This window comes from Equus asinus, chromosome 1, assembly GCF_041296235.1.
Source record: "Equus asinus isolate D_3611 breed Donkey chromosome 1, EquAss-T2T_v2, whole genome shotgun sequence".
Classification (NCBI taxonomy): Eukaryota; Metazoa; Chordata; class Mammalia; order Perissodactyla; family Equidae; genus Equus; species Equus asinus.
Genome location: NC_091790.1, coordinates 97,470,937 through 97,483,726, shown reverse-complemented (window position 1 = coordinate 97,483,726; position 12,790 = coordinate 97,470,937). Strand labels below are relative to the sequence as shown.

Sequence of the window (12,790 nt, the reverse complement as noted above, 5' to 3'; positions counted from 1 at the left end):
AACACATTTTTTCCCCATAATATTTTTTTAATGAAGGTGCTTGTAAGGCTCTGGGCATGCCATTCAGTCAATCATTCAACTAACAAGTAGTAGTTCTAGGTACTTGGCGTAGATACATCACTGAACAAAACTGACAAAAATTGCTATCATTATGATACATTCATGTACTTGTTTTTATTCAACAGATCTTTGTTGAGAAGCTATCATGTGCCCAACAGCATGCTAGGCACCTGGGATATGCAGTTGAATAACAAACATAAAAAGTGTTTGGGAGCCTCATAAATTCTTGAAGGTTACTATTTGAGATTGCTCTATGGTGTGAATGTAACCTCACACGTGATTGCTCATACACTGGCCGAGCAACCGTCTACAACCCTGCAATGTTAGGAACAGTGCCTCTTGGGCCAGCAGCTTCCCTTGCAGTCACTGCACATGCTGGCTTGAAGTACAGTTGAGAGAATTGTTGTACGTGATAAACAAATGAATGCCTGGCTAAAGTACTTATGCATTCCCTTTCATCCTTCCCAGCCACACTTTAATCATTACAGACCTTGAAGCAGTAATGCTTCTCATCCTTAGTCCCCAGCCCAGTTCTGACTTCTGTAACTCAGCACTTTGCTTCCATAGTTTGCATTTTCGCCTGCCCTCTTTTTGTTAAATAGATGTTGATTCCAGGACTTGATGATTTCTTTTTAAGATCAGTGTGTCTGTGCTATGAATTAGAGCAAACTGCATAACTGAGCTGTAATTAATTTCTGAGTATTATTATATGTTCAAGAATCCAAAATCTCCCAACAATTTGGAAAAGTTACTTTCTTTTACTGCCTCCCTGTGTTAGTGAGTTTAGAATTTATCCAATGGAGGTCCATATAATAGTAACCATATTTTTATTTCATTCAACTCTCAGGTTTGGTGATGGTTATACAGTCAAGGTTTGGCTCCATAAGGAAGCAAATCAACACAATGCTATTTCTGACTGCTTGAAGCTCTACTTTCCAGGAATCCAGTTTAAGGTAGTGCTCATATTCTATATTACTTCTTTATTTTCAGCTAAAAACAATCTCATAAATGCACTTGTCTTTTTTCTTGTTTTAATTCTCTGTTGTCATAAGATACTGCCTGTTGTCTTGTCCTCATTGCAAAGTATAGGTCACACCTCCCCACCAAAATTAGCGTGGACAGTGGATATTGCTTGACCATTGTGAAGGACAAGTCTGCTTGTCCAGTTGTTGGGTCACCCAGAGTGGACTGCAGTTACTCATCCACCCACGTCTGTGGGCACAACTCCATTGCACAGCTCATTTTTGTTCAGAATGGAAGATTGTGAAAGTTAATTTCTTCCATGTTATTTGCTGTGGGGCATTATTTCAAAAGTGCCCTGTGCTTGGATCATAATCCTCTACAACCTTGATGCAAAGTGTGATCCCTGAACGAGCAGCATCTTCATCACCTGGGAGCTGGTTAACCTGCAGAATCTCAGGCCTCAGCCTACTGAATCTAAATCTGCATTTTAAGAGGGTGACCGGGTGACATCTATGCACAGTAACGTTTGAGAGCACCATCTACAAATCTCTTGGAGAACTATGTGATTCTAATTTATCATAACGTCTAATAGATTGTGGTCTATAAAGTAGCTATTACCTATATAATTCAACAAGAACCATTGTGTAAAATCCTACCACGTAAGAAGCATGCTGTGCAGGACACAGGCGTTCATGCTCAAATACCACTCTAAACGACCCTATAAAACAGTCGCTATCTCCATTTGCACATCTGAAAACAAGGCTCAGAAAGGTTAAATATTTTACCGAGAGTGCTCAGACAATGGTGAGGACAATTGGGAATTAAACCCAAGTCCCAGTGAAGTGCAGGGTGCCTCTGGATGTCTCTGTTACGCCACATTAACTTCCTACTTCTCAACTATTGCTAAGCATCTTTTTACCCCTTAGAGAGGCCTTCCCTATGCCTGTGGGAAGGTTGGGGCAAATAAGGGGCAGAATAGCAACTCTACCCAGGGGACTACCACTTACCAAATATGCCTCTCGGTAATTGTTGTTAATAAGCATTCATTGGAGACTCACAAAACTGACCCACATACCTAGCTGGTATTTCAATGTGTGATTTGAAAAAAGATAATTTAGTTGACAATTAAATATAGTATGATCAATTTTGTTTAATGATTTCTAATTATGTGATACAATTTTTCTTTTTGGCTTTTAGGGGCAGCGCCTGAATTTATTGGAATATCATGTGCCAAAAAGATGGGAATGCTTAGCTGACCTGTTCAAAGTTCTAGAGAATAATAAGAACTTCTTGAATATCAGACATTACTCCATTAACCAAACTACTCTGGAACAGGTATAGTATCTGGAAGGACTCACCATGTTGCATTTTGGTATGTTTGAGGCCTAGCCCAGCTGATTTAAAAATCAGCCAGATTACTTTTTGAGGTCATCATTTCTTTTAATTAATCACTGTTTGATTTTATAAAATTCTAATAAGGATGGTGAGTGTTAGGAGGTTTGTTTATTGTCTGCTCTCCACTCAAGGTGTGTATTCAGTAGGGTTTCCCTTTGTTCATAACCACATTGGGCATTCAGTAGGAAAATCATGTCCCATTAACCTTCTCTACTTTACCCATGCCCCAGATGACTAAAGGGCCTCGCCTGTAACTGACTGATAGCTAACTTTGGGAAGAAAAGTGCTTGGTTTGCTGAGGGTGCCAGAATGTAAAATTAAATCAACACTTCATTCTAAAGCTATGCTTAAGCCTTGGAGAATTTCCAGGTTATTTATTAAATGTCCAGAAATGTTTCTCAATCCTGGAGTTTGGTCTCAATGGACTTACCTATTTATGGTGATTTCAGAGGGGGTGATATGAATGAAGGCTTTGTGGATTTTAGGAAAAGTTAGGCAAAGCTTTAAGAGTATGTTCTTCCTTATAATAGTGGAGAACAAGAAGTCAAGTGTTCTTATAGGTTGACAATTGTTTTCATCATTTCTTTCAGGTATTTATTAACTTTGCCACTGAGCAACAGCAAACTCCACCATCGGCTCCCGATCCGTCCACTGACTGTCACCAACCACATCACCTGCCAAGCTAAGCACTGAGAAAGATGTTTTGAAGAGGCCTAAACCTTGTCTTTCATTAAAATTAATACTCAAAGATCCCAGGAGTGAGTGCGCAGCACAAGAGCAGGAAGACATGCTCCAGGCAGTCAAATTTCATTCTCTCCTTCATTTTCTGTTTTGAAACTCTTTGTTAATTAATAACCAGCCAACTGAAAGGTCATTCTTTCTGCAGACTTTTGAGGAGTTCCTGCCCGAGGGTTACTCTCTTTGCCAAGCCAAGATGAGGCCAGCTTCTTTGTGACACAGGCGTGAATGAATCCACAGAGCGCAGACCGAGACATTTTGGAGCTGGAAAGGCTGTCAGAGATTGTCCACTCCAAACATTTCATTTTACTTTTAATGAAGCTGAGGTTCCCAAAGCTAAAAACTTTCCTAATTTATTTGTTTAGGAAATAGTTCCTAGAACTGTTGTCTATGTTTGTCATTTTTTTTTTAATTAATGTTATGATAGATTACAACCTTGTGAGATATCAGTTGTGCATTTTTGTTAGTCATGTTGTGGGTACACCACCACTTCCCCCTTTGTGCCCTCCCCCCACCCCCCCTTTTCCCTGGTAACCACCGATCTGATCTCCTTATCAATATACTAACTTCCACCTATGAGTGGAGTCATATAGAGTTCGTCTTTCTCTGACTGGCTTATTTCGCTTAACATAATACCCTCGAGGTCCATCCACGTTGTTGTGAATGGGCCAATTTTGTCTTTTTTTATAGCTGAGTAGTATTCCATTGTGTATATATACCACATCTTCTTTATCCAATCATCAGTTTCTGGGCATGTAGGCTAGTTCCACGTCTTGGCTATTGTAAATAATGCTGCGATGAACATAGGGGTGCAACGGACTTTTGAGATTTCTGATATCAGGTTCTTAGGATAGATACCCAGTAATGGGATGGCTGGGTCATAGGGTATTTCTATTTTTAACTTTTTGAGAAATCTCCATACTGTTTTCCATAGTGGCTGTACCAGTTTGCATTCCCACCAACAGTGTATGAGGGTTCCTTTTTCTCCACAACCTCTCCAACATTTGTTGCTCTTGGTTTTGGATGTTTTTGCCAATCTAACGGGTGTAAGGTGATATCTTAGTGTAGTTTTGATTTGCATTTCCCTGATGATTAGCGATGATGAACATCTTTTCATGTGTCTATTGGCCATATTCATATCTTCTTTTGAGAAATGTCTGTTCATGTCCTCTGCCCATTTTTTGATCGGGTTGTTTGTTTTTTTGTTGTTAAGCAGTGTGAGTTCTTTGTATATTATGGAGATTAACCCTTTGTCGGATAAGTGGCTTGTAAATATTTTTTCCCACTTAGTGAGCTGTTTTTTTGTTTCAATCCTGTTTTCCCTTGCCTTGAAGAAGCTCTTTAGTCTGATGAAGTCCCATTTGTTTATTCTTTCTATTGTTTCCCTCAACTGAGGAGTTATAGTGTCCGAAAAGATTCTTTTGAAACTGATGTCAAAGAGTGTACTGCCTATATTCTCTTGCAAAAGACTTATTGTCTCAGGCCTAATCTTTAGGTCTTTGATCCATTTTGAGTTTATTTTGGTGTGTGGTGAAAAAGAATGGTCAATTTTCAATCTTTTGCATGTGGCTGTCCAGTTTTCCCAGCACCATTTGTTGAAGAGACTTTCTTTTCTCCATTGTAGGCCCTCTGCTCCTTTGTCGAAGATTAGCTGTCCATAGATCTGTGGTTTTATCTCTGGGCTTTCAATTCTGTTCCATTGATCTGTGGACCTGTTTTTGTACCAGTACCATGCTGTTTTGATCACTGTAGCTTTGTAGTATGTTTTGAAATCGGGGATTGTGATTCCTCCAGCTTTGTTTTTCTTGCTCAGGATTGCTTTAGCAATTCTCGGTCTTTTGTTGCCCCATGTGAATTTTAGGATTGTTTGTTCAATTTCTGTGGAGAATGTTCTTGGGATTCTGATTGGGATAGCATTGAATCTGTATATTGCTTTAGGTAGTATGGACATTTTAACTATGTTTATTCTTCTAATCCATGTGCATGGAATGTCTTTCCATCTCTTTATGTCATCGTCAATTTCTTTCAAGAAAGTCTTGTAGTTTTCATTGTATAGATCCTTCACTTCCTTGGTTAAGTTTATCCCAAGGTATTTTATTCTTTTCATTGCGATTGTGAATGGGATTGAGTTCTTGAGTTCTTTTTCTGTTAGTTCATTGTTAGTGTATAGAAATGCTACTGATTTATGCACGTTAATTTTATACCCTGCTACTTTGCTGTAGTTGTTGATTATTTCTAATAGTTTTTCTATGGATTCTTTGGGGTTTTCTATATATAAGATCATGTTGTCTGCAAACAGCGAGAGTTTTACTTCTTTGTTACCTATTTGGATTCCTTTTATTTCTTTTTCCTGCCGAATTGCTCTGGCCAGCACCTCCAGTACTATGTTGAATAGGAGTGGTGAAAGTGGGCACCCTTGTCTTGTTCCTGTCCTCAAAGGGATGGCTTTAAGTTTTTGTCCATTGAGTATGATGTTGGCTGTGGGTCTGTCATATATGGCCTTTATTATGTTGAGGTACTTTCCTTCTATACCCATTTTATTGAGGTTTTTTTATCATAAGTGGGTGTTGGATCTTGTGGAATGCTTTCTCTGCATCTACTGAGATGATCATGTGGTTTTTGTTTTTCATTTTGTTGATGTAGTGTATCACGTTGATTGACTTGCGGATGTTGAACCATCCCTGTGTCCCTGGTATAAATCCCACTTGATCATGGTGTATAATCTTTTTGATGTATTGCTGTATTCGGTTTGCCAAAATTTTGTTGAGGATTTTTGCATCTATGTTCATCAGTGATATCGGCCTGTAGTTCTCCTTCTTTGTGTTGTCCTTGTCAGGTTTGGGGATCAGAGTGATGTTGGCTTCATAGAATGTGTTAGGGAGTACTCCATCTTTCTCAATTTTCTGGAACAGTTTGAGGAGAATAGGTATTAAGTCTTCTTTGAATGTTTGGTAGAATTCTCCAGAGAAGCCGTCTGGTCCTGGACTCTTATTTTTTGGGGAGGTTTTTGATTACCGTTTCTATTTCCTTACTTGTGATTGGCCTATTCAGATTCTCCATTTCTTCCTGATTCAGTTTGGGGAGATTGTAGGAGTCTAGGAAGTTGTCCATTTCTTCCAGGTTGTTCAATTTGTTGGCATATAGTTTTTCATAGTATTCTCTTATGATCTCTTGTATTTCATTGGTATCTGTTGTGATTTCTCCTCTGTCATTCCTAATTTTATTAATTTGCGATTTCTGTCTTCTTTTCTTGGTGAGTCTGGCTAGGGGTTTGTCAATTTTGCTAATTCTTTCGAAGAACCAACTCTTTGTTTCATTGATCCTTTCTATTGTCTTTTTTGTTTCAATATCGTTTATTTCTGCGCTTATTTTTATTATTTCCCTCCTTCTACTGACTCTGGGCTTTGTTTGTTCTTCTTCTTCTAGTTCTGTTAGGTGTCATTTGAGGTTGCTTATGTGAGCTTTTTCTTGTTTAGTGAGGTGAGCCTGTATTGCGATGAATTTCCCTCTTAGGACTGCTTTTGCTGCATCCCAAATGATTTGGTATGTCGTGTTCTCATTTTCATTTGTCTCCAGATAAAATTTGATTTCTTCTTTAATTTCTTCAATGATCCATTGTTTGTTCAGAAGTGTGTTGTTTAGTCTCCACATTTTTGCACCTTTCTCTGCTTTTTTCTTGTAGTTGATTTCTAGTTTAATAGCATTATGATCAGAAAAGATGCTTGATATTATTTCAACTCTCTTGTATTTATTGATGTTTGCTTTGGTTCCCAAAATATGGTCAATCCTTGAGAATGTTCCATGTGCACTTGAGAAGAATGTGTAACCTGCTGTTTTTGGATGAAGTGTTCTATATATATCTATTAAGTCCATCTGGTCTAATTTTTCATTTAATTCTATTATTTCCTTGTTGATTTTCTGTCTGGATGTTCTGTCCATTGGTGTTAATGGTGTGTTGAGGTCCCCTACTATTATTGTATTGTTGTTGATGTCTTCTTTTAGTTCTATTAAGAGTTGCTTTACAAATTTTGGTGCTCCTGTGTTGGGTGCGTATATATTTATAAGTGTTATGTCTTCTTGGTGGAGAGTCCCTTTTATGTCATCTTTTTACTAGATAGGTTTACACGTGTCTAAATAAAAATTCAATGATGTAAATGGAAACTTTCCCTTATTCTGGATGACATTGTATGGTATGCCATGAAAAAATTGCCATTTTTTATACAGAAGATGCTTGTATAAAAAAATTGAAATTAAGGAGTGTTTAGCCAGCCCTTTAGCCAAATTGACTAAATTGACCTGGATCCTCTGGATCATTTATAAAAGTTTTACCAAAATTTCACAGATTATAAATTTAGGGGGATATAGAAAGAAATATAATGTGGATATATTGTCTCTTCCTTAATTTGGATTGATAATCACTATTTTTTAAAAATTATTCTCAGCCAGTGGTATTCAAGTGTGGTGGTCCCCATATTAGCTGCATTAGCATCTTCTGGGAGCTTGTGAGAAATACAGATTCTCAGGCTGAACCCTAGGCCTAGTGAATCTGAAAATCTGGGACAGCAGCCCTGAAATGTACTTCAAACAAGCCCTCCTGGTGTTCTGATGCACATTACAGTTTGAGAACCACTGACGTAAGGAGCTACCTAGTTACCTTCTAGTTATAGAAGCCACATTAGCACAATAAATAAACGTGAATTTTCAAACATTTTTAGATTTCTAAAAATTATGACATTCCCATAATCAGTCTCCTCAAAGTATGTTTTCAGATATAAGGTAGTGAAATGTGGCTCTAAAACACTTTCTCATGAAATTTCTTTACTAAAGCAAGATTTCACTAAAATCTGTCTTTCCTGAATATCATTCTATACCAGAGATGTTTTTAAATGTTAAGGATTAGCCAATCGTGGATAGTTTTGGTTGAATGATTTTGATTCACATGAATCACAAAAATTAGGCTTTCTTAGAGAAGTTGCGGTTTAAGATTTTATGATCTCCCCCCAATTCCAGCATAGTCTCATTGTCAAAATGGAAGATGTAATCTTTTGTTATTGTTGTTGTTGAATCAGTAAACAAAATTTGTGAAACATGAACATGTTTGTACTGCAGTGAATAAATGAGATGTGCTTTAATTTAACCTGATTCTTGGAATGTAATTGTGCTTTTGCCAGTATATTTCCTTGCATCTTTAGGGACTCAATTTAATTTAGAGAAGAAGGAAATGCAGCTACTCTAGATCTTTTAAAAGCTTGGGAATGTTAAAATTTAGTTGTGTTTTACTCTCCTCTGTTCTGCTCTTAGGGATTCTTTTCTGTCTTTGAGCTGCTGAATTCTTGAAGTTTGTGCTTCAGGTATGCCTTTGAACAATAAACAGAAGGAGCAAAGAAACCCAACATGCCAAAACGCCATATCCCAGAAGATTGGACACAAAAGGTCAAATCTTATGTTAATGTTGAAAATGTCATTGCATTTATAAATCATGCACAGATTTCATGCCTTTGGAGTTAAATATTTGTCTTAAGACCTTTGGGCTTAAGGTCACGGAACTGAGACTTAAACAAACTACCTTGTTTGGAAAGCATTCTGAGCAGAGTACTTTATAAGACAGAGATAATGGTGACTATTCCACTTCCAGTAATCTAGCTTTTATTACACAGTTCATATTTACCCAGATGATATATTAAAGCCCTCGTGCAAGATCAAGATTATAAAAAGCAAACACGAAGTACATTTTTAGACTAGTAAAGAGTAGGGGACTTAAGGTTATAGTTAGCTTGATTTAGTGGATTTTGAACCAAAAAATAGCTCAACATGACCACTCCAAAACATCTTACCAAATCCACACACCACACACACCCTCTTCCTTCTACTTGGTGTTCATGAGTATGACATGAATACTTTAGCTTGCTCACTAATTTTCCTACCCAAGTGGGGGATATAGACATTTTGAATTTTCAAACTTGTCTGACTATGTTTTCATCTTTGCCTTTTGCTTTAGTCTGTTGCATTATTTCGACTCAGTGATGGAATGGTATATTTATGCTATGTTACAGCTCACTTTCACGTGCTTAAATAATTCAAAGCTCTTTCAGTCACACACTCTCACACACACACATTCATTCTTTCAATTAATATTATTAAGCTGTTTTAACATACATAAATAGATGGTGGGTGCTGCAACCCTGGGGGTGGCAGGCTAATAGGTGACAAAGCCCCAGTCTGCGTCCTTCAGAAGCATGCAGTCAGGTGGAGAAGGCAAGGTGAGATCTACGGGTAACAAATGCTCCCTGCTCTGGGGCCACAGAGTGCTTCCCTCTGACCATGGGTGTGGGAACCAACTTCATAACATAGTTCACCACCTGGCTGGGCCTTTACAGATGGAGAACTGGGAAAAGAACATTTGAGGGTAAAAGAATATCAGAGCAAACTAAAAATATTCAGTGAGCAATGTTTATGTGCCTATTACTCTTGGGGAAGCTTATATACTGGTTCCATCAAGAACCCAGCTCTGCCATCTTTAGAATTTCCCTTATACAGTCATGCCATGCATAACAACGTTTTGCTAATGACAGACCACATATATGACAGTGGACCCATAAGAGAGTACCGTACTGCCTAGTTTGTAGGAGGCTATACTATCTATCTAGGTTTGTGATGTTCACACGATGACAAAATTGTCTAATCACTCATTTCTCAGAATACATCTCTGTCGTGAAGAAATGATTACTGTATTCCAAAATGGCTGCTGGAGCTCTAACAATCATAACATTCAAAGAAGCAAAAACAGAGAAATTGGATTAAGGGAGGAAAAAACACACCATTTAAAGAGATTTCCTGGCAGTCTGATATATATACTTACTCTTATATGACATTGGCCAGAAATCATCACATGGCTGTAACTTAGCTGTGAATATGTTTGGGAAATGCATTTTTAACTGTGCCCCCAAAATGACATGGGGGTTCCAACTCTATGCAAGAAGAACAAAATAGATATTGGATTGACAGCCAGCAATCTCCACAACAGAAACACATTGCAAGTCTTGTGGCCATTTTGTGTGGGAACAGCTTGAAATCAGATATGTTGAGTAAACCAAGTAATGTCACACAACTATCTTCAGACAATCTCATTTCTAAGAGTATTACTATTTTCAAGATTAAAGTAGTATATTAACATCTGTAGATTAGACACCATTTGTATTTATAAACATTTTTGTCAAATTGAAAACAGTAGATAAGGAAAAGAAAGAATTTTATGGATATTTTCCATTCAGACTAAATAAATAGCATTGTCATTTTCTCACAGTGAGAATTTCTAGTGAGAGCTCTAATGCGTAATATTTTCCTGCTGGAAAGAGTCTCAAATTACTGAAAGAAGTCAAAAACATTTTTCTTAACCATTTACTATTGCTTGCCATTGCAAAGGAAACATTTCACTGTCTCATCAGTGAATCCGTCACATTTTTCTTTACATTGAAGTGTTTCAAGAAAAAATGGGGTCCACCAAGTTAAATGCACATCTCAAACTTAGCAATTCACTGATTAAAAAGCACAACTAGAAATTTCATGAGCATGTCTCTCTTTCAAATAGAAGGCAACATTATGAATATCATATTTGTCATGGCATTTTTGTCCCATGGAGGTGGCTTTGAAATACTGAATTTTGTCTGTTACCAAATTGTAGCAATATATTTGGTTTGTGGTTTTGTTCAGTAACTACTGGGACCTGGCTTCAGATAAGCTCTTTGTGGGGTGTCATGTTGGTTGATGAGTCATCGCTTCCCACCTATTCACCTCAGTGTCATCTTGAGGCTTGTTCTGCCCAGATGTCATCACATGAAAACTGCATTTGCCTTTGCATGACTTAAGCTGAATTAGGGTTATACACTAGAGCAAGGCAGCAGGTCCAGAGGAATTCATTGGTTGGTTGTCAGCAGACCTGGCTCTACTTCCAAGTAGAGTGGGATCTTCTCCAAGCCACTTTGTTTTCTTAGGCTGTCATTTTCCTCACTTTTATGATCATGACAAGATCTTTAAGAAGCCAAAATAGATAAGAAAATCTCCACAGAGAGTACATGAATATACAATGGAAACAAAGAAAATAGAAACAAAAAGTTATGAGAATAATATGAAAAACTTCATGCAAAATATTTGAAAATAGATGAAATGGATGATATTTTTAGTAAACTGGTAATAATCAAGATTTCCTCAAGAAAACAATACCCACAGTAGGAAATGAATTGGTAGTTATGTGTCATCACTAGTGTGCCCTGAGTGAACTTACCCAAGGCAGTGGACCCAGATGGCATCACAAATCAGTCATACCAAAGGAGATAAATGCTTTATTATTAAAACTATTTTAGAAAATATAGAAAGAATTGCTATCCATCTCATTTTATGATGCCAGTATAAACTCGGCACTAAAAGTTGTCCAAGAATAGAAGAAAAGATAAATATAGAACAATTTCATGTTTGAACACAGACGCAAAATATTGGTAAGTGAAATTCAGTGGTCTATATAACATGTCTTAAAATCAAATATGGCTTATACAGGGAATGCAATGGTGGTTCAAACTGAGAAATTATTAATGTAACATTGCATTCAAAGGTAAAAACATACATTGTCTCAAATGCAGAAAAAATGTTTCATAAAATATATGATAAAATATATTAGAAAATTGAGATTACAAGTGAAGGTCAACAATCTTGGAAAATACATCTAATAATGTATATGAAATTTTAAATGCTGAATTTTGTTATTCTGTAGGAACATGATATTTCTTTCTCAAGAACTTTCTCTGCCGATCAATTCTTTTCTCTCATATATTCTTTATCTCTCTTAGAACTGGGACCTTTCTATCAACATTTAAGCAGCTTTGTCCCACTCATTTTATAAAATATCCTGTCAGTGCTACACCCGTATCCACCCAATTATCCATCCAGCACAGGCTCCACCTTCCCCTGCCCTGAGACCCAGAGTCTCAAGAGTCTTTTCTTTCTCACGGACTTGAGTTCCTCTCCTCCCACTGCCTTCTCTGCCTGTTCCACTCTGGATTTGGCCCCTTTATGCCACCAAACAGCTCTGGCCCAGGCCGACAAGGATCTCCACTTTGCTAAGTCCAATGGACGCTCTAAAGTCCACGTCAACTGACCTCTCTGTTGAAGTGTTGAATGCTTGGATTCCATGATTCGGCACTTTCCTGATTTTCTTTCCCTCTCCTCCATTTCTTTTTTTAGGCACACGTTCCTTTGCTCCGCAGTGAGTTGCTGAGGGTTGAAAGACTAGCTCTTGACCCTTCATTATTCCCACCGTGTCCTCTCTGCTAGACAATTCTTCCTCACCAGTTCTACCAATGAGCTGATGACTTGCAGATCAGCCTCTTCTCAGTGGCCCTTTCTGCTGAACTACAGACTCGTGTCAGTGCCTACTTGGTGTCTCCTCATGTCTCTTTGGCTCAACAAACTGACCTAGGGAACAGATGGACACATTTTTTTCTCTAGGCCACCTGCATTTGCCATGCCAGGGAGCATCACCACCAACGTTGCAGTGACATGAGCTGGACTCCAAGGTATTCCTCAGGGCCTGCTGCTCCTTCATCTCTCACAATCAATCCTTTGTGAAGTCCTGGTGGTTTCC

At 37.9% G+C, this 12,790-nt stretch overlaps 1 protein-coding gene across 1 annotated transcript in view; it reads left to right on the top strand.

The window, feature by feature from the left end:
- The window catches only part of ABCA13 (ATP binding cassette subfamily A member 13), a 416,147-nt gene extending 407,854 nt beyond the window's left edge, over positions 1-8,293 (top strand). Inside the window, exons 60-62 of the mRNA XM_014828402.3 lie at positions 908-1,013; positions 2,221-2,358; positions 3,009-8,293. Coding sequence (XP_014683888.3) covers positions 908-1,013; positions 2,221-2,358; positions 3,009-3,104 — 340 coding nt within the window. The 3' untranslated portion in view covers positions 3,105-8,293. The remainder of the gene's footprint in view (positions 1-907; positions 1,014-2,220; positions 2,359-3,008) is intronic.
- Positions 8,294-12,790: the final 4,497 nt, after the last annotated feature.